Genomic DNA, 22,551 nt, shown 5'->3' with positions numbered 1-22,551 from the left:
AAAGGGAATTTCATTGGACATATTTTTGTCCAATGAAACCTTCTGATCACAACAACCTCATTTTGATCGTTGTCTTTATTTTCCACGTTGTTCCATAAGAATCTGTCTGCCATTCATGCAGCCTCAAAATGATAAATACAGGCTTTAAGATATCACAATTACTGGTGTGCAACAGATCTAGGTTGAATTTTGTTTATCCGTCCGAATGAGTTGGTATGCAGGGTGGATAGCACATTACAGAGCCTGGAAAGGCATATTTAGCACGGCGCACATTTCCCTTACCGAGTGTGCGTGCTGCCTGCTGTGGTACAGCGCTGGGATTGGGGAGAGGCATGATGGATGTGATTAAACGTCATGCAGCCAGATACTTCACCCAGCTGGCACCCAGAACATGTTATTAGTCTCACGTAGCTCCAGTGATCTGCCTCTGACACAAATCCATAGAGCGACCCACACGGGAACAAATCTCAATTTGCGCAGGAAATCGTTTGGTTCCGGTATCTAAAAATATCTGGGTATTTACGTTCGCAGACAAAACGGCCCTTTCATGCTGCATCTCAGTCTAAAGGAGATTACACCATGTGAATATAGCGAGTACTTTACATTTTCTGATTGGATTTTTTTGTTCTCTCGTTTCTTTTGTCATGCAGTATTTAGTTTTCTATACATGCGTGTACAGCAGTGCCTTCTTGTTGGGGGTAATTCTGCTTTTAAAATCCTAATGAAAAAATAATTACAATCATTTGTTCTAATCAGTTCTATGAAATTGCATCTCAGTCATTCTCCTATGTTAATGTTTGCGTTACATTGCCACCATGAAAACTACCATTGTCCTGATGGTACCCTAGTAGTTAACAATCCAGACTCTCCACATGGTAGCTCTGATGAGTGTCTGCACAGGTGACACATTTAGATTTATGAATATTTAATAATAATTCCAACAATACTGGAAGATTCAAGTGTTCAAAACAGTCCAGCTGAAGAAACAACTCTTTTAATTTGTCTGTGAAATACAATGTAGAAATCTTACTTTACTACCACTTAAAATGGCTAACATGACACAAAGGCTTATTGCATGAGGTCCACATCACTACTCAGTAGTTTGAAGAAGGTTTTTCCTGCTTAAACCTCATGTAGTTTGGTGAAGGAGATGAGAACTGAGCAGAATTGTGTAAAAAAAATTTAAAAAATCAGTGGAAAAGCTAGGAGGAGGTATTAAAGAGGTCCCAAAAGAATGCATCACTGTAAAGAAAAATTCACTTAGGCCTGTCATAACAAATTTTACTAGACTCTAAATTGTCCCAATAATTATTGCGATAAATGATAATATTGGTATCATTTATCGTAACATTCAAGTGATAAAGTCATAGCAGTGCCAGTTCACCCTCTGACAGACCAAGACATTTTAATTTTGTAAAGGACACTTAACACTGGAACTGCAAAATATTTTAGTGCTCTGACTTTTTTGTTGGGTAGAAAAGATATTTTTGTTAGCTGTTGCTCGAGTAAGACAAAGTTATTTTTGCTGAGTTCAGGTCGATATGTTTTCCCTCACAGATCAATATAAAATCATTAAAGATTGATTGATGAGCGTTTATTGTGAACAGAAAATTTAATGGGTCATCTTAATTTTTGGTGACTGTACACATAACAGAACCTGTGAAGGTATTTATTTGCTTATGCACTGTGTGTGTGTGTGTGTGTGTGTGTGTATTAAATATTTGAACACATGAGCATCTGTCTACCGGTAACTGACACAGATGCCACATAAACCTGGCTGTCCTGTTTTTCTGACGCGGCGCTTAAACGTGTCGCCCCCTTTTCTGTTTCCTGTCTGCTCCCCCTCAGCAAGGAGCTGAAGCTGGCCTCCCAGAAGTCTCAGCGTCTGGACGAGGTACCGAACTTCTCCCAAATTCCACCTTACGTAAGCGGCTCCCTCTATCCTGTTATGGATCCGAGGGGGTTTGTTTATCCTGAAATGGAGATTTGATGAATGGGCTTTGGCCTGAGCTTCTGCCGCGAATAAACTGCTCGAGCCGAGACGGATTTACGATCTATTTAAATACGTCTATGTTTGTGTGTTTGACTCGCAGCGCAATGTGGACCGCAACGGTCAACAGCCAGACATGAAGACCAGGTAAGCAACAAATGTGCTGTTCATGTTTGCTTATTGGTTTATTCACTAGTTGAGCATCGATAGAGCTTTAACAACACTGTTGTCTATCCGTCTTAATGTTTTTGTGATGCACAGCAAATAGTTGATTTAATCTGTTTATACTGTTTCCTTTTGCATGTTCTGCACATTTTGAGCTTTTTGTTTTTGCTGAGGGAACATCTATTGTGGGTTTGCATATAAAGTTATCATCTTAAGGTTTGAGGAATTGTGAATTCGAATAAGATCTTTATTTATAAAGAGTAAAATGTTCAGTTTTAAATGTGATTTTTTTTTTCCGGCCTTTTTTCATGGGCTGAATTTTGGTTTTTGTTTAAGCCATAACAAAAACTGAAAACAAAGCAGCTGTGAACATTGGCTCTGTGTCAGCCAGAAAGAGAAACTTATGATCCGTAATCAAAATATTTAAACGGTTTCTGAAGCTTCTACGCAGAACCTCATATAGTGAATATTTTAGAATGGGTGAGGAGGTCGACGACAGGAGGTGAGTACGTAGTTTAAGATCTGAGTGGAACAGGTGAAGACGAGCGTTTGTATCGACCAGAGGGAAAAGACGAAGCTATAGTCGGAGCAGAAATAACAGATGGTGAGGCAGAGGGTGTATTCAAGCAGACTTGAAAAAGGTGGATGTGATTCAGTGAGACAACGTCTCTGCTTTCACTCCGACCTGTTTGGATAACTGGAGCAGAGATGTTTGTGGACAGTTGGCTGGACGAAGCTTGTTGGAATTCAGGCATAATCTTTGTTTTTTGTAGTTTACTTTACAAATGCAACGCAGCTGTAAGCTGATTATACTTCATGTTCAAATTCATATTTTCACCTAAGGAAAGGAAAGCAAAAGCATTAAGCAGTTAGTTAAAAATAAATAAATTATGCTTCATTTTGATATAAAATCACATTTGAAGCCGACTCTCCAGATGACTGGAGGTGAGGCGAAGAAACTCAGCTTTAAGCCGAGTATAGAAACCTGTACATGCATTTTTTTTTTGGTATTATTTAATGTTCATAAATTTAGATTGAGAGTTTCTTTTGAAAAAAAATCTGCATTATTAGATCACCATATTTTGAGTTAATAATTTTCTATGCTTCACACTTTACGGTTTAATTTGGATTCTTGCAAGTCTCATAATGTCACAGTCTAACTTTCCTGTCGCCAAGCTTGAACTTATGCAAACAAAACAGATGAAAATGTGGTGATGTGATGGTGAGACAAACTTCCAGCAGCTAATTATTTACCAAAAACGTTTCACTTCTTGTGCCTTTTAATGGACAACATATTGGATCAGGAATGGACTAGTGATTTTTTTAAAGAGCTGTGTGAGTAACCATGGTTGCAACTGAGAAGTTAACTCAGTTAGTAGCTAATAATCAGAGAATCTGCTCAGATAATCAACTCACAGTTAACAACCACTTAACGGGCCGTGGTTATTATTTAAAATTGACATCGTTAAGCTTTACATCATGTTACAATGAAACAGCAATTACAAAAACTGAGAGTCTGCTGAGCTCATCATACAAACTACTTCTTAATCCAGACCGGTCAAGAACATTGTTAAAGGCTTAATGGAGAACGTTGTTGTGATGACTTCGTGAAGGCGGAGTGTTGGAAAGAGCAGGAGCCTCTTAAAGGGACAGAGGCCCAATTCCAAGGTCCAATTGTGACGTCAAGTTTCTTTTAAGCCATACTTGATATATGCAGCATTTTATAAGAACTGAAGGTAACATAGTTCTGTAAAATGGCACTATGTGCCTGGAAAATATACACTACTGTCCCATTAGCATACATGCCAATCATAGCTTGTATATTGTAGTTTTAAAACAGTTAGAAGAAGAGTGATGTAAATGTATTTCCTTGTCATGACTGTACTGTAAATGTTTCACAAAACCTGATTGGGTCTTTCTTGTAAGCTAAGGGAAAACGTAGTAGTCGTCTTTCAGCAACTAGTTGTTGCCACGATGTTTCAACAGCACTTTCTCTGGAATCTCACACATTGAAATGTAGGAATATTGTCATGGAAAACTGTAGTGGTTTAGGAAAATGTCAACTTCTTAAAACCTCAGTATGCCTTTTTACAGAAAGCCAGCCCATGCTGCACCAGCTGCGTTTCCACTACAAATGTGCGCAAAACTTTGACAATATTTTGCTAACGTTGAAAAAAAACACAATTTTGCAAACGTTTGTACATATGGTAAGTCATTAAAAAACATGCTGCGCCATAATCCTCCAACTACTTCCTGTTGTTGTCTTTTTTGCGGTTTCTGCCAGTGGCAACATCCAGTTGTTGATCATGTGACTTGTGATGCGAAAAAAGTGTTGTCATTGCAGTTTTATGAAATAAACCAATTTTGATACGGCCAAAAAAAAAAAGAGCTCATCCTAGATCCAAACATTTTTTAAATAGAAGATCGAGAGCTTTTTTCAAAATTGCTCATTTATTTTCGAAATTTCAAATTGAGCAAATACTAAATGGCCAATGCAAACACCGCTTCTGATGTCTTTGTTCAGTGTGTTTTTATTTTGTTAATCAAGAATCATTTCTGGTTTTGGTTAATCGAAGCTCAAAGTTTAACATGCTTTGTAATAATACTTCTTCTTTTTTTTCTCTCTACAGAGAAGCTCTTTCAAATCAAGACAAGAAGGGAGATGCGGCTCTTCAGAAATCCACGGGAGCTTTAATCTCAGACAAAGACAGAGAACTGGAAACTCTGAGGAGCGAGGTACTCCCACCAGAATGCCACCTTTCAGTCGTTTTTCTGTCGCAGATGTGGAAAGTCTTTTCCGCCTTTCGCAGATTGCTGTGCTGCGCGGAGAGAACGCCATGGCCAAGACGCTGCAGTCGGCTGTGGAGACGTTGGAGAAGGACAAAGCTCAGCTGCAGAGTCGAGTTTGCACTCTAGAGCAAAGGCTGATGGGAAGCCAAACCTCAGACTCTGAGGGCAAGGAGGCTCCCCCATCAGGTGAGCAAATATTTCTAATAGGTTTTGGATTGTAGCTTGAGAGCAGATCAAAAATGCATCGCTTTTTTGTCCGGACGCTCTCGCAGGCGATCCTGTCCTGCAGCAGCTGAGAGAAGAGAAAGAGTTCGCTGAGGGACAGGTGAGGCCGTCTGCAGACACTTCAATAGATCCAAAAAGATTCGTTTCATCTTGTGCCATATTATGAGGCGTGATTTAAATAATTATCTATACGTTTGGCTCGGTCAGATCAACTTCCTGAACAGCGTGATCGTGGACCTGCAGAGGAAGAACGAGGAGCTGAAGATCAAGTTGAAGAAGCTGGTCTTGTCGGAGTTCAACGGAAACGACGGCACAGACGGGTAAAAAAAAAAAACACAGCTCAGCTGCTAAATATCACTTTGGAAATAAATTAGAAGGTAAATCCTTTTGGTTAAAAACTAAAAACATGTCACGCTATCGCTTATTGGATAAACCGCAGAGACTGAGGTTCTCACCGCAGATCTTCATAAAAACAAATTTTCTTCCTGTTATTTTAAGACGTTTTTACTGGTAAATTGCATATTTATTATTCATTCTGACTATATTCCTGTAATTAAACATGAATTTTCTTAGCCTTGCCCTAAAGTTTCCCCTCAAACAAATCCTAGAAGAGATGATTGAAATAAAAGCCGCTTTTGAAAATATTTGCAATTTCTTTCTTTAGAAAAAAAGAAAAACGAAAGATTTTATTTTTCAGCCGTATCACCAAGCCCTAAAACTCTTCATTTTGTTGCCAAGCTTAAAGCAGAACTTAAAAAAATAAGTGAACTGAAAACAAACTGACGCAGCAGAGCAGTGGAGACAGAATGTAAAAGTCTAAATGTTCTCCTAACCTACTTACCCTTTCACTGTTCTTATGTTGTTATCCAGACTTTTATAAATGACTGAGGTAAACGTTTAAAATTTAAAAACAGTTCATTATCCTCTATAAAGTTACTGCCAACTCAAAGAAAAAAAAAAACTGTATGAAGCAAGCATCACTCCGTAGAGCATCTCCAGCGATAAATCTGTTAAACGGTCAGTCGGTTCTCTCGTTGTTCTCTCTGACAGGTTCGAGGAAGCGGTACCAAAGCGTAAAAAGAAGTCGGCTCCTCGACTGTTCTGCGATATCTGCGACTGCTTCGACCTCCACGACACGGAGGACTGCCCCACGCAGGCGCAGAGCCCCGACTCCGTACCTCACACCGCCTACCACGGCAACCCGGCCGACGAGCGGCCCTACTGCGACATCTGCGAGGTCTTCGGCCACGCCACCGAGTCGTGTAACGACGACCAGACTTTCTGAGGCGCTCCTCCTCCGCCGCCGCCGCCGCCGCCGCCGCCGCCGCCCTCCCGCTCCTTCGCCTGATGCATTTCTTTCGCTCCTGCTCCAATAAATTCCTCAGATTATTTCCATAATGTATTTTTATACCGTGTTGATGCGTAGAGCTGCGATCGACTCTCCTCACGTAACCCGTTTGGTCCTCTGAAAGACGGGGTTCTGATTGCGATGCAGAATGCTCGTCCAAATACGCTTCGTCGGTGCAATATTGATGTTTTTATCAAATGAAATTCGCTTTCTGCACTCGTTTTTTGTTGTTTTTTTATTTTTATTTTTACATGTTTAGACGTTTTTGTTTTTTTTTACTAAGTGAAAGTGATTTTCCACGTGTCGTTTCTAGGCTTTTGTTTCCGGCAACGAGGTGATGCAACTTAATGGCGCACAGTTGAAACTGAAGGGAAACAAAGATCTGCACTGTTTCCGTTAACTAATCAGCAGCACTGCCACATGACGCATAAAATAAACGATTTATGCTCGGTTTTTTGTAGTTAACGTCTTGGTCCGGTTTAAACGAGGGTGAGTCAAGCCTATTTTTTCTCATCTGCAATAAACACGATACATAAGAGCGTGTAAAACACTCCTTGAAACACGTGAGGAAAAACTTTTATTAAAAAATTAAATCTAACAAATGTAACATTAAAAGTTGAAATGTGGATATTTTGTTTCAAGAGAGCAGCAGCAAATCGGTGTAAAAATCTTAAATAGGAATATCTAATTTTTCTTACAAGAAGACAATAATTGGAGCACAAAGGGAAAGTCGACAACATTTATGGAGAAGAGGAAACCAGATTCATAAATTCATACGCTGTTGTCAATTTGGAAGAATATTCCTACGACTTCTCCGCATTTTGTTACGTTATAACCACAAACTTTAATGTTCTTTAGCAAACCTCTGGCCCTCAGGAGCTTTATTTATGCTGAGGCTCAGTAACACACAGATGGACTCTATTCTCGTATCAGCGAATCTCTTGGACTGGATTTTATTTTGGGGCATCGGAGCGATTGAGGCTGAATACGAAACTATTTGTAAATATTTGCCTTTTCACATCTAAAGACAATTTGCTGCAGTGAATTTTATTCTGGGGCGTTAAAGTGAAGAGATTTGAATACAGATATAGATTTCTACTTGTTAATAAGAATTGTCGGTTTTTGTTCCAGGTCTTTTTTTCTTGTTTTTTGCTCCATTTCATAAAATCCCATTAAAGTATGATAAGATTTGTGGTTATAACATCAGAACATGTGAGGAATATGAATTAATTTGCAAGACTTCAGCTCACAAACCAGGCTTTGTAGTGATGCTTATCTTGAAACATTTTCCTATTCTGGAAATATTACAACTTTATCCACTAAATATACCTTCATAGCACATATTTTGATCAAAATATCAGCGATATTCTATGTATCCTCTGAGCACAGATTTATTATTTAACCATTTTTATTTCGGAAGCTATGACTTATTACGATTTAAATTCTATATTTTTTTTATTAACGGCTGCATTTTTTTTTTCCGCAATGTTACAACGTGTTTATAAAAACATACCAACTTTTTGAAACGCTTGTAGTTTGACCGACGTCGGCACCGAATGGTACCTGATGGAAACGATGGGTGATGTTCTACTCTTGGCCTGTAGAAAGTAGACGCAGAACGCATTTGGGTGGGAAAAAAAATCTTAACCGACTGCTTTACATTTAATGCTTTACATTTCTGCGACAGCTTTAAGGGGAGCTTTTTGTCGGAGCTTGCTTTAAGGTTAAGATTTCAACCCTCTAGTCCGTCACGCGTCTCCTCAGCTTCTTGTCTTCTAGGTCAGGGAGGAACATGTCTGCGTTTTCACCTTCCTGCCCGCTGCCGGTGAAAGTGACGGGAGGTTTGATGAAGTTACGTTTTGTTATTTGTCTCCTGATGTTTTGAAAGCCAGCGACCGTTCTTACAGGGAAATAAGCTAGCACTGGTGAAGTTTAACGCCTGCAGTAGGACTACCGTACTGTAGTACAGGAGACGGACGTGGCGTCCAGCCTGGTGTTGCACTCTCCACTTTAAAGATTTGGTGTTTAAGCAGGCTGTGGTCTGCAGTTGTGACATTTATTGTTTTTGTTTTTCGGAATACTGCTCTCCAAAGCTAAGAGTCGACATTTAGGTTGTAACGCTTATTCACTTTCAGAACTAGAAGAAAATTCAAGACATTCTGTTCTTCCTATTGTGATTTTTAGATTTCCGTATTTCGACGTTGCCCTTAAAGCTACAGTATGTAACTTTATATATAAAAATCAGTTTTTTTACATGTTTGGTAAAACTGTCACTATGTCCTGACTGTATGGTATGAGACAGATAATCTGCCATCTCATCCAACTTCTTTATAAGCTATTATAGAGATCTGCAAAAATGCACAGCTCCCGGTCAAAAACAACCAGAGCCAGTAGGAGTGTCTTAACGCTGTCAATCATATTCCTGTACTCGCTGCTAAATGCGCTAATGGTGTGTTCACACCCAACACGTTTTGAGCGTCAGACGCGTCTGGTTTACATTCAAAGTCTCTGTGGAGCGTCGGGCGTGTTGGGTGCGCTCGACGCGTCAAACGCTCCAAACGGTTCAAATGCCGCCTCCACATAGACTTTGAATGTTACCCAGATGAGCCTGATGCTCAAAACGCGTTGGGTGTGAACGCACCATAGTGGCAGAGAAACAGCTCACCGTTACAGGAAAACGTTTTATCAGCCATCTTCGGCGGCCATGTTAACTAGCCTTAGCATTCATGGCGGGCAGACGCTGTAATGTAGCAAAGAGCCAGGAGGGGAGTATGAACGGTGCATATGCGAGCATGATTGACAGCGCTAACACCCTCCTCCTGGCCCTGATTGGTTGTTTCTGACCGACCGGTGTAGTTAGTACTAGAAGGTAGAAGTGTTCTTTTTTTTTTTTTTTTTTACAGATTATCTGTTGTGTTTTTTAATAGTGACAGTTTTAACAAATATGTAAATGTGTATTTCTTATAAAATTCACATACTGGAGCTTTAATGCTTTTTGTCTTGCCTCAGCTAATCACAGACACCTATGATGATTTAATTGAAATAATGCTCCATGAACATGATGGTTAGAGACGGTGCGTGTATGTTGGAACTGAAATTGTAATGTTTTTTAATTAAGTAGTACATATATAAATAATTTAGCTAAAATAGAATGGGATTAATACCCAACAAGCATTTATTTAGTTAAAAATACACCTAAGCAATATCTAAATGCTCCTGGCCATATGCATATGGCCCATACATATGTAGACTAAAATTGGTATGTATTTGATCTAGAATTGAACATTTTTTATGTCTAATTTCGGTTTTTCAATATTTATCAGGAGTCTAAATGTAGACTTGTTTGAGCCTAGATTAACAAGCAAAAGAACCTTTAAACATGTGCTACACAAAAGCACAAATGCAAATAATACGATTGTTTATGTGTACCGCTCATAGTTTTGTTGTCGCTGTAAAATGTCCTTTTCTTAAAAAAAAGTCCAAATCATGATGGTTTTATGAGCAGCTTGATGACAGAGGGGTTGTTTGAGAGTTTGTGGTTCTGGTTGGAAATGAAGGTGGATGAGGAGCTGCAGGTATTTTCCTTCCATTAAAATTTACCCAGAAAGCATCTTCTGTTCCTTTTGACATTCCAGATAAAAGTGTGTGTTGCTCCCATCCACCAGCACAGTAGAAATTTGGAAATTTGTCATATTTACCACAAATGCTCAACAAAAATAGTCTTTTTATGAAATTTAAAGAAAGTATCAAAAGTGGAACAGTTAGCCTTTGTTTTTCCTAAGCATACTTTTGTCTTTTTTATTTTGCTTTATGTCATGTTTATATTTATTTTCCAGTTATAAATATTGGCGTCATAAACGAACTTTAGCTTTGGAGCTCAATATTCACTCTGTGCTCTAGCTGAGCAAAAGCTAACAAGCTGCTAGCTTGAGCTTTTTGTTGAAGGCTTCACGTGCACACGCAGATTTTCTAAGATGGAATTTAATTTCCTTAAATTAAACTCCTGTAGCAACCACCTTTGGACATGTTTTGTTCTAAAGCACAAATTTTTTGGATCATATTGAACCTTCCCGTGTAAAAGTGATGCAACGAACTGTTGGCACTAGTCTCTGTAAATACTAATCAGAGGTTTCCTTCTGACGCATGTGTACACGGTGCCATAAAACAGAAATACAGCTTTTAACGTGTGCTGCATTTTTATTTTTCTGCCAGTTAAGAAAACTGAAAGTCTAGAGGTTTACACTCCCAGTGGGAAAACGGTTTGTAGAAAACTCTATCCGTTGTGTACTTTTCAAGTGATGACTCTAATTGTTGGTGTAATGTTTTATATATGTAACATCTGCACAGACAAGTATTTTACAGACGTGGATATGATGTAAAATGTCACTGTTTTCTATGTACTGTATATTCCTGAACGGTCCAATAGAAATTCTACGACGGGTTTTCTGTTGTCCTGATTTCTTTTTAGCTTTTCCGGCCGTATCCATTAGCATCTTTTAGTCTGCAGGAACAAGATTAGCTTTTAAACAAGAGTCTGAATTAAAAAGAACATTTAAACATGGATAATTCCCTTAAGTCTCACATAACATACCTTCTGCACAGTTAAATATTTGGCATGCATCAATAATAGTTTAGTTTGACATTTTCCTTTTAATCGACACAAATGTAACACAGAAGTAGCAACACCATTTCTCTTTGTATTTCAAGCAACAACTGTCACTCTTCTCAGTTTTTCAAAGATCAAAATTATTTTTCTTTTATCGTTAAGTAGTTCTCATACCTGCTGAACAGCTTTTTAAATTATTTTATTTCTACGGCTATTCTGGTGATTCTTTGCAATCCCTCGATCAGACTTATCTGTAAACTGTTTTTTCTGACCTCATTAGCTCAAATGAAATTTTTTTTTAAAAGCGTATCAATGCTTCAAAAAAGGACATTTTGTTCAAACACATTTTCCTGATTGTACTAAATAATTGAATTTGCCACTTGTTAGCCGTTTTATAATTTATGAGACATGTTAAACATTGCATTTGCAGCATCGTAACCTTTCACCTCAACTATCAGCAACGATTTTAAGTGGAGAGGAATAACGAGCCTGGTTTTCTCCCCCCCCTACTTTAAAAGGCGAATAGCGGTTCCAGCTGTTAGGGTATTTCTCTCCATTATGTGTGTCCAAACACTAAATGACCATGTTCGCCAATAAAAGTTGTACACTTTACTAGCGTTTAAGGCGGTAACCCTTTCCATTAAAAACTCACAGTGAGTGCAGCATGGCATGGAGGCACGCATAGATGCTCTTTTCTCAAATACATACAATGAGAAGTCATGGCAGAAACAATAATCCCAAAGCGTCATGCTCTGTGGTCCCATTTGAGTTTTAGCAAATTCCCAATAGAAATTAGAATAAAAATGTGAAGCAGGTACAAAATGTATCTGTAGATTGTCACAGCGTGAACATATGCGCATACATAAATAACTATGAGAGAATAACTATTTTACAGAGCCTTAATAAAACGTGAAGACATTTATTTAATGCGGAATTTACAAACCCAGTTGTCCCCAGAGTTTCTATGGATGATTTTCCTTCTAAATGGCGCCCTCTTGTGTTCAATGATAAAAGCTCAGAAAAAAAAATCTAATTTGATTTAAGCAAATCTTTCATAAAGTAATCCTTGAGACATGAAGTTCATTTACAATAATTGGCTTGGTGTAGTAATTGTTTCAAATACCAGTGGAAAAATGCAACAAACTGGTCCGTAGTCATAAAAAAAAAAAGATTTCCACAGATAAATCATTTTTAACATGTTTTTCAAAGCAAAACATTAGTAAAAAATAAATCCATTATAGTAATTTTTCTGAAAATATTATCTTTTCACAGCTGTCAAGTCTCGTTCCCGTATTATTATTTCCCAGTAAATATCCAGTATTACTTGATACATTATGAATTTACGTCTTTGTATGTTGTTCAATTGTTATTATGCTCAACATTTATTTATTTATTTATTTATTTATTTATTACCAAAATCCCTTTTGGCCGTTATTTTTAGTGACGATATTGACGAGTCAGAGAGAAAATGTTCTTTTATTTTGAAATTTCCCCTGTATTACTCTGACATGCCAGGCTGGACGAGCGCTAATGACGTCACGTCTTTGCATCTGTACGTCATTTGTCTCAAAAGTTGGTGAGACGCTTCGTGGAGCTCAAGGCAGCAACATAACCTGTCGCATTATTTCTGCTACTTCGTTTAAATTTACAATATTTATGCTCCATCGCCTTCATACCGTTAATCCGCTGCATTGGTTTAATCTAGATTATTTCACAGTCAGGTTTGCGTCAGTAGAGGCTGCGGTGCGTTCGCTGTGGTTTAGTATTTTAAAGCCAGCTGTCAGCCTTTCCTCTCCGCTATGCCGTCAGCCGAAGCTCAACCACGAGAATGACGCCGCAGGAGAATAAACACGCGCTGAACGTGGATGTGACGTAAGGCGCGGGAATCAGCTGTGACATCATGGACGGCAGAAGAAGACTGTTTGCCTCCGGCGACAGCGCCTTTCTGCGAGCAGACGGTAACCAGCTGACGCGTCGCCGTCCATTGAAGCTGCGGCTCCACCGCAGCGTTTTGCCGCTTATGATGGACTTTTTTTTCCAGCCATGTAACTTTCATTGTTTGTTTCAGACGGCCCGGCTTCACTGTGGCACAGCACTCCAGTTAAAGAGGTCTGGCTTTTATTGTTGTCCTGTCAAATCTTGTGTCATTTCCGGTCTGGACATAGTCAAAAATGTGCACAACTTCTTAAGAGGCCCAAGTGATTGTGTCTTTGGGTTGTGTTTCCTGGTGATAACCAGAAGGAGTGTGTTTTCTACTGGTTTTCAGAAGGGTGGTGGTTCTCCACTTGATGGCAAACAGCCATGTGGTCCAAGCAGAGGTTCGCCAGCACAGTGGGTCCAGAGTTCTGCTGGAGTCCCAACAGATTCCTGCTGTGGTCACAATGTGCAAAGTGCTGAGGTGAGGTCAAAACTTGCTTCTGTCTACATCTTATTTATCACAACAACGGATGACAAGTTGTTGTTTTATTTATTGATAATTTAAATAGAACATATACTCAGACTAAAACATTAAGGATATCCATCCATCCATCCATTTTCTGTTCACCCTTGTCCCTAACGGGGTCGGGAGGGTTGCTGGTGCCTATCTCCAGCTACGTTCCGGGCGAGAGGCGGGATCACCCTGGACAGGTCGCCAGTCTGTCGCAGGGCAACACAAAGACATACAGGACAAACAACCATTCACACACACACTCACACCTAGGGAGAATTTAGATAGACCAATTAACCTAACAGTCATGTTTTTGGACTGTGGGAGGAAGCCGGAGTACCCGGAGAGAACCCACGCATGCACAGGGAGAACATGCAAACTCCATGCAGAAAGACCCCGGGCTGGGAATCGAACCCAGGACCTTCTTGCTGCAAGGCAACAGTGCTACCAACTGCGCCACTGAGCAGCCCTAACATTAAGGATATGTCTCCACCAAATATGGGAGGAAATTTAAAAAAACCCATAATGGAGAGCTAACAGCTAATGTCATAAAAGTTCAGTAGTGAATGAAAGGAAAGACGCTACACACAGCATGTAAACTTATATTTTCAAATGTATTCCATGTAGATTTTAGTTTCCGAATAAAGTAATGGAGTATGTATATAAAAGTGGTAACGAAGAGAAATTGAATGTTTTATATAGTTTTACATATCTATTTTTAGGCCGGTTGCAATAAATAATAAATCAGTTAATTGCGCGATAAATTAAATTGAAGTCAAAACATTTCCATCTGAATGTTTTATTGTTTCTCTCTGGATGATAAAAGTCTTCAGTCTGGAGCTTTGGTCTCAACTTTCACCTTTTTTGTCTTTTTGAAGGACAGTTTTGTTTACAGAGATTTCATAATTAATTTTCTTTGTTGTTTCTGTTGTTTTATTTGTTTTGGATAATTAAATGTCCTCCAGTTCCAGTGTTAAAAGTCCACTAGAATTTAAAGCTTATTTAATCTTTGAGATCGTTTTGCCATTACCAGTAATGTACTTGGAAATTATCTAAAAACAACAATATTATCATTTATCACAATAATTTCTGGAACAATGATCTGTTTCTGTAAATATCTTGACACAATTTCATACAGAGTGTAGAGAAGGAAGAGAAGATGGATGGATGAATAGTTAGATGATGGACAGAAGGTGGGATTATTAGCAGATGAATGAATGGATGGATGGTTAAAAAACTTTCAGACGATGGGGTAGAGTACAACATCTGGAAATAGAAATATATTTCCATATTTACCCATACCTTTTAAAACACATACAGTAAATCAAGTTCAGTTCTTTTCCAGACTGCTCAAAAACGGATGGTCTTGGTTAATAAACTAATAAACCTGACTGCTTCCTTCCTCTTTTGATGTTTTCCATGAAGCTTCCTGTGAAAGACCTGAGTAGCTCCACCATCCAGAGGCAGAGGAGGGAGCTCCAGCTCCTGATGGCCGAGCTGAAGGACAGAGAGCGAGAGCTGAACGCCATGTCGGCTTCCCATCAGAGACAGCACCAGGCCTGGGAACAAGACCGCCAGACTGTGCTGGTGCTGGAGCAGAGGTGCTCTCGTTTGGACGGTGAGAGCACAGAATGCCTTTAAAGGGCCAGTATTGTGGAAAATCGATTTTTTACATAATACTTTCTTTACATCATGTTATAATGAAGCAATCTGATTGGAGGATCGGATTGCTTTATGTTCAAAAACTTGCTTAGAGCGTTGCCGTGATTCTTTCATACATGGCAACCATTCAGCTGTGCAAAACGCCTGGGTGGACCTAGCACCGCCTTCAAGACGCGACTCCTCCTTCGACAGATTCCAAGCTTCCGCCACACAGAGCAGCCCTCTCCCACAACTTCCTCACTCGGCCCCTTCAGACTAGCCAGCAGCAATTAGCAAACACCTGATGGAACTGAGCATCTGCCGAGCTAATTATACGAGCTGCTGCTCAGTGCAAGGCTGGTAAAAATAGAGGAGCCATGTTGTAATGGCTTCCTGGAGGCGCTTTTGAAAAATGCATGAACTGAATTACACCAACACACAGCAGAATGAGAAACTGTGCAAGCGTTAATCTTCTGAGACCAGTCACTATTATTTAGAGATTAATCTGTTTTCTCACCTGATGGCATTTAGCAAATGCCACTTGTGTGTGTGTGTGTGTGTGTGTGTGTGTGTGTGTGTGTGTTGCGTGTGTTGCGTGTTTCTCACAGATGAGTTGCAGAGGTGCAACGATGTGATGGGTGTCCTGACTAAACACGTGTGGGTTGTGGAAAGCAGAGAGAAAGAGGCGCAGACGGAGCTTGGTGATGCTAAGCAGCTGCTGTGTGAGCTGGAAAAGAAACAGCAGCAAGTCAGCCAAAAGTGTCAGGACTACGAGGTAACGTCTGTCCGCCCCGTTGTACAGCTGCTTGTATTTGCAGTAGTGGCGGGACTCAATTAAAACTTTTAACAAAGTTAATTACAACGTCTGTGGTACATCAAAACATGTATATCGACAAAATAATAAACGTGTTCAATTCAGAAACACCTTTATTCTGCATGACTGTTGAATAAATAGACTCAAGAACAAATATATTTGTTATTTTTATCCATTATTCAGGTTATTCAACCATCAGAAAAATTTGTATTCTACTTATTTGGAAGGAAACTTCTCTGGAAATGTGGACTGTGGATGCTAACATTAGCATTGTCTGTGCTACTGCTACATGTTTAGCATTGATGTGCTATTTTAGGCTTGAATAATTTCACTGATAGGCTAACTCCTTTTAGCACAGCTTGAACATGACAATAGTCTTTTCCAGTATCCAATCAGATTGTGTTTTACAGCAAAAACTAACCCCCAGTGGGCCAATGGGAGCGGGTTTGTCGTCCATTGCTGCTGGATTTTGCTTGTGCGTTAGATTAGCCGCTGTACCAGAAATGTGCAAACACATAGACTCTGGCCAGACTGTTTGCATGTAAAAAAAAATGCATATGCAATTAATTGCCTAAAATTTTTTTTAATTTATATTCTGTCAATGTGAAAATATCAATTTATGGTGGACCTTCACAATTTTACAAGAGTTTGGAAAAATTGTGACTTGTGCTGCGTTTTTGTTGTACTTCCAATTCCCTCCCTTATCCAACCTCAGTCCCAGTCAAACAAATATTTTCTTACATATTTTGGAGGCAGCCAATGAAAAAGAGCGGCTGGAAGAATGAGGCCTGGTTTTAAGTGGTTTGTGATATTTTCCAGGCAAAGAACCAGAGCCTCAGCTCCGCTGTCATGGCTCTGTCCACACAAGTTGGTTCTCTGCAGGTCCGAGAGGAAGAACTGAGTTCAATGCTCAAGCTAAAAGTAAATCCCTCAGACTCATAACTTAATCCAACATTCCTCACACATGTGACGTTATTATTACTACTCCGTGTGTGTCTCTGTCAGGACAAAGACGTGATCGAAGCCTCCGGTCGTAACCTGGAGCTGTCGGCGAGGCTTCAGGACCTGGAGACGTCGCTGGCAGAGAGTCGCTCTCAGGAGAACAAGCTGCTGAGAGACTTGGAGGAAATGAAGCGCCGTTACAGAGAAGCTAAGCACGAGGTCTCCCAGCTCAGAGGTAACAAACTACGACTTCAGTCAGAAAACTGTGAGCTGTTAGTTTTTATAGGAGAAACAAATCAGATTTCCCAGTATTTGACGAGCCGATCACCAATCAGAAAAAAGAAGACAATGATTTCAAGCATGTTGGTCAGTGTGTGGACTCTTTCACATCTGTAATGATGCGACATTACTGACATGATGTTTTCTGATCATCAAAGAACAAAATGTAACTTTGCAACTGCGCTCATGCTGATAAAGTTTTGAAGAAAATAACATGAAAAAGCTGTTTCTGGGCTAAGTTATCAAACATGTGTGGACGTAGTTTTCATTCCTTGAGTTAACTGCCCTTTATGCTTTAATGGTGCACTGGTTTCTTTTATGTGAGCAAGTAAATAAAAACACAGTAACCTTACAAATGTGTGGAAATGCATTTAATGAATACAAATGATATTTTCCTTTCGAAAAGTTGAACTATTGTTAAAGAAGGTTTTAAAAACTGTGATCCGGATGAATGTGTTTATTTCTTTTTACAAGTTGCAGTTTCTTCATCTTATTATCCAGAACAACTGAGAGTCTTTGTCTTTAAAAGGACGAACCTAGAGGCTGGTTGTGTGCCGGACACCATAAACGGATCAGTTGTATGTCCGTATGTTTCTTGACCGAGATGTTCGCGTTTAATCTGCGTGTCGCTGTGTTTGCAGCGGAGCTGCAGCAGCAGGTGAGTCAGAGCAGCAGGCAGAGAGAGGAGATCATCCGTCTGAAGCAGGAGCTCCAGCTGCTCCACACCGACCTGGCCCTGACTGGTACGTCACATGACCAGCTTCTTTCTCTATAAACCCCTCAGGTTCAGGCAGATTGATATTCCTCATCTGAGAGATTTCAATTCATGAATATATTACCTGAAAGTGGTCTCAATGCTACAATGTTATCGTTTATCGCGATAGCATTGTAGCTTTGTAGTTTTGGCTCACATTGTTCGCTGCTTCAGTTAAACACTTCATAATGCTGCCAATACCAAATGGTCAACCACACTCACAAAATGGCCACAAGATAGAAATAAACATTGGCTACTAATATTGGCTCAGTTTTACTCACTGATACTGATGTTACAAAATGACTAAAAATGGCCGATACCGATGTCTCGCTCCAAGCAGGAGCGCATCATGTCGGAGCTGCTCTGCCTGCAGCAGGTACGGCGCCGGATGACAGAGAGCAGCCGCCGCTAAAGTTACTGAAGCGCTCTTGTGTCTTTTCCTCGTTCCTCCTGCCCCGTCTGGAGGTGATTTTCCTGTTCGTCTGCATGCCTCTCTGTGTTTCTGCGGCGCTCTCACTCTCACTACGTGGCTCCGGTTCGCTGTCGCGAACATAAAGGCTGCGACTGCAGGCGTGACGTTAAATGTACAAACACAGATTAAATCCCGTCTTTCCCTCTGCATCCGGGGGGTCAAACTCAATTTAATTTTGGGCCAAATCTAGATCATGAATGTTCTTAAAGGGCCGGTTGTGCCAGAATCCATTGCTAAAACCCGTTAACGAACTGCTAAAATATAAACACATTCTTAAAATTAAATAATATTAAACATCTTTTCAGTCCCTCCAGAAGTTTGCAATAGTTTTGGGGATTTTTTGCAAATTTTTGATTTGTCAAATCAAATTAAGAATATGATTTGAGTCTTTTTCAGGTCTGAATATGTAGGAAAAAATATGGACAAGAGTCGTAATTCTTAACTTTATTCTGCATCCCATTGAAAACAATCCATCTATCTGTTAGTCTGCCAAACTTTATACATTAAGAAACACCTAACATTAAACTTCACATATTTATATGAATGTTCCATCAGTGTCTAAGCGTAGATTAAAAACTCAAATTTGAGCCTGGAGAAATGTGGAACTTTACCTCTGACCGGAGAAACGTGCTGCACTTCTCATCGCGAACAACACAAGAAGGAGCAGCAAAGATCTTTCTGCTTGTGTGTGTTTTCCAGGTGTGTGAGAACCAGAGGAGTGACCTGCAGCTGCTGCGGCTGAACCAAGAAAGCACACAGAGAGCTCAGAGGGAAACACACCATCAGCGATTACCCAGCAGGTGACAAGAAAATCAGTTTCCTTACCTCATACCTCCAGGACCAACAAAAAAATCTGAAATTAGAGAATTTTTTGAGAGAAAGTTTTGATCTGCTAGAAGACAACAATCATTGCTGAATGTATCTCAAAGTTAGAAACATCAGAGTGAATGTGGTGGAGCGTTGAATCCTGCAGGTGTGACCGGCCTTAACGAGCTTTGTGTCCCAGCCAGGACGAATCGGCCTGTGACTGTGCGGACGTTCGGTCCCTGCAGAACCTGAGACCTGATCTTGAAACCTCACCAGCAGCTGCTGGCGTTCACGACTCCAACAGAAAACCTGGAGGCTTTCCAGCAAACATGACGGATGTAAGATATTTGATAAAACCTGTTTTAAAGGGACAGTACTGTGTAAAATCGATTTTCTTCTTTTTTTTCCAGTTTTACATCATGTCATGTTTTTCCCTCATCAAAAACATACCTGGAGTGTTGCTTTGATTCTTTCATGCCTGTTTGATAAATCCCTTAATCTCCCATGGCAACCACTCAGCTGTGCAAAGTCGCCTGGGTGGACCTAGCTCCACCTTTAAGACGCAGCTCCTCCTCTGAGCTGCTGTGTCCAAGCTTCAACTTTCACATAACAGAGCACCAATCCCCTTGCGATTCCCCCAGTCAGCTCCTTCAGACTAGCCAGCAGCAATTAGCAAACACCTGCTGGAACTGAGCTCATTGTAGGAGCTGCTTCTTAGTGAAAAGCTGGTAAAAACGTTGTTAAAGGGTTAAAAGAGGAGCCATGTTGTGATGACTTCCTGAAGTTTCAGAAAGAGCAAGAGCTTCTTAAAGAGACAGAGGCCCAATTCCAAGGTTTTCAATTACAAAGTCAAATTTCTTTTAAGTCATATTTGATGTATATACACAACATTTTTAATATTTGAAGTTAACATAGTTACTTTATTGTGCTATAAAGTAATACCATATGCCTGGAATGTACATAATACTGCCCCTTTAATAAACAACAAACTAAATTTTTTACACTGTACAGATAGTATTTTTGGTTTATTCTAATCTGAGTGTTTGTGTTAAGAATGTGTTTTTAATATCTGTACGAATGAGTAAACCAAGGCTTGGTATGAAGACTATAGGAACCGGAAGCAACATTTAGTCTTTGTCTCGATCCTGAAGGTAACAAACCAAACCCTCAAAACGTTACTGAAACATTTTCACAGCCAAAGGCGACGACTTCATGATGGTTTTACATATTCAGCTTCACATTTTGTCACATTGTTTATAGTGTTAAATGTGAAAGGCCAGAGATCCTAGAGAACCGTTTTCGCCTTCAGTCTGGCTGCATAAAACTTCGGACTAGAGTTACATAACCTTTTGTAAAAAAAAAAAAAATCTACTATAGGAAAATTATAGTCATTTTAAATGAGCCACCGCTTTATCAGTTTTTTCTTTATTTTTAAAATAAAGCAAAACATAAAACATTTACAAAAATCAAACATACATTTTCCCCTATGGGATGCTTATTTGTGGAAAACTATGTAAACAAAACATGCTGCTAATTTCCAATGCAACGACGAGGAAAACAAATGTTACTGATACTAATTAATCTTATGCAAGAGTTGCAAGACGTTTGCCTCTGCTGAAAGAAAGCCAGTTGCCATGGAGACACAGCAGACATGTGTTAAGGATGGTGGGCTGGTCACGATGAGACCAATAAGAAAGTTCCCAAAAAAAAGGTCTGTGTAGCAGGAAATGGGATTAACGTTGGTATCGGCCGATATTAGTCATTTTTTAAAATATATCAGTCAGTTAAATAAAACCAGGCCAATATCAACAAACGATACTTATTTCCATCTTGTTGGAGGAGGAGGGGACTGGTCATGTGACAGTGATAGCAGGGTGTTTAACTAATCCAGAAAAGCAGTGATGAAGTCAGCAGAGTGGTTTATTCTTTTAATTAAATTTTTTTAGGTGCCAAAAGAAGGGGTGCACTGATAAATCAACCAGCTGATAAATCAACCAGTTGATAAATTGGCCCCAGTTTCCTTGATTTTAAGAGATTGGGAGATCTTGTTATATCTAGCAACATTTCAGACCAAAAAATGAATATCGGCCAAAATCAGTATCGGCAGGTCGGGCTTTTTAAAGATTGGTAATCAGTGATCGGCAAGAAAACTGCAATCGGTGTTGAAAGGATAGTGAAAGATATACGGAAATATATAATATTGGTAAATAACGGTAATCGGCCAAATCAGTGATATTTATATCAGATATCAATATCGGCCCAGATCATCATATTGATGCTTTCTCATGGGAAACTATCATTGCAACCAAACCATCCCCACTGAGAAACATGGTGGTGGCAGTATCATGCTTTTCTTCAACAGGGACTGGGAAGCTGGTGAAAGATCAAAATGTTCAAGGGATTTAAACTGAACATATAACATATGAAGTGCTACTCTGGAGCTTTATGCGTTCTAACGACTGAGTCTCTTGTCTGCGTCTCATCAGGTTGCCGATCAGCTGTCAGCATGTTCTCTACAGCAGGCGTTGGGCAACTCCAGGTTGCTTCCAGGAACTCCCGAAAGCAGCAGCAGCTTAAGACGTCACGTCTCCACAGGTTGTAAACCCAACTGTGGGACCGCTCAGCCACACACAGCCCACCACCACCCGAACACCACGATACCCGCGGTACAGAGAGGCTGTGGCAACCTGGATGGTGTAAAAGCTCCTCCAAGTCTGGGCGTGTAAAGATGTAACCGCTTTGTTTTCCCCCCCAACAGCCGAGTGACGCTCCACCCAAAGCCTGCCTCCATCACAATGTCAGCCAGCGAGACGGAGGGGTTTGACCAAAGAGTGGATTTCCTCTATAAATCATGAACGTTCAACTTCTCCAATCAGAGCAGCGAATAACGGCGTTGTTGTGTCTGAGAAGAAGAGACCTTTGCTTTTACCTCAGGAAAAAAAAATTATAATAAAATGACTTCAGTGTTTTTTTATCTTATATTTTCAATATTTTGTACAATTTTATAATCTATTGTAAATCTGATTTACTGAGTATTTCTTTTAACCATGAGTGGTTTTTACACAAAGTGTTGTGTGAAGTGGGGGTGACGTGAAACCGGTCCTGCAGGGCTGGTGAGTCCTGTGCGGTCTGTCCAGTTCCACTGCCTTCACATGGTGACTCACAGGAAATACCTAAAGCTCTGTCTTGCTTTTACGTCTTGTTGCCTGGATGATCTCACACTACTTTTAAAAAAAAAATAAATAAAGATTTATCTTTTACATTCCATATCCCCTGTTCTTATTTAGTTG

General features: G+C 39.8%; 2 protein-coding genes across 5 annotated transcripts in view; both read left to right on the top strand.

Annotated features, from left to right (window-relative positions):
• The window catches only part of clip1b (CAP-GLY domain containing linker protein 1b), a 35,838-nt gene extending 24,877 nt beyond the window's left edge, over nt 1-10,961 (top strand). For 3 of the 4 annotated variants that reach the window (XM_028024918.1, XM_028024915.1, XM_028024916.1), the window contains 7 exons: nt 1,849-1,924; nt 2,094-2,137; nt 4,786-4,891; nt 4,966-5,131; nt 5,218-5,270; nt 5,378-5,490; nt 6,221-10,961. In XM_028024918.1, coding sequence (XP_027880719.1) covers nt 1,849-1,924; nt 2,094-2,137; nt 4,786-4,891; nt 4,966-5,131; nt 5,218-5,270; nt 5,378-5,490; nt 6,221-6,455 — 793 coding nt within the window. In that variant the 3' untranslated portion in view covers nt 6,456-10,961. The remainder of the gene's footprint in view (nt 1-1,848; nt 1,925-2,093; nt 2,138-4,785; nt 4,892-4,965; nt 5,132-5,217; nt 5,271-5,377; nt 5,491-6,220) is intronic. The other variant, XM_028024917.1, reaches the window with a different exon arrangement.
• Nucleotides 10,962-12,660: 1,699 nt separating this feature from the next.
• ccdc62 (coiled-coil domain containing 62) lies at nt 12,661-22,521 on the top strand. The gene is made up of 13 exons (XM_028026055.1): nt 12,661-13,082; nt 13,193-13,233; nt 13,391-13,522; nt 14,978-15,170; nt 15,802-15,968; nt 16,827-16,928; nt 17,013-17,184; nt 17,870-18,001; nt 18,300-18,358; nt 19,154-19,254; nt 19,461-19,599; nt 21,748-21,927; nt 22,020-22,521. The coding sequence occupies exons 1-13, from the start codon at nt 13,025-13,027 to the stop codon at nt 22,083-22,085; spliced, it is 1,542 nt and encodes a 513-aa protein (XP_027881856.1). The 5' UTR covers nt 12,661-13,024; the 3' UTR covers nt 22,086-22,521.
• Nucleotides 22,522-22,551: the final 30 nt, after the last annotated feature.

This window comes from Xiphophorus couchianus, chromosome 8 (genome assembly GCF_001444195.1).
Source record: "Xiphophorus couchianus chromosome 8, X_couchianus-1.0, whole genome shotgun sequence".
Taxonomy (NCBI): Eukaryota; Metazoa; Chordata; class Actinopteri; order Cyprinodontiformes; family Poeciliidae; genus Xiphophorus; species Xiphophorus couchianus.
The sequence above is the reverse complement of the archived record's forward strand: the minus strand, read 5'-3'. Positions and strand labels throughout refer to the sequence as shown.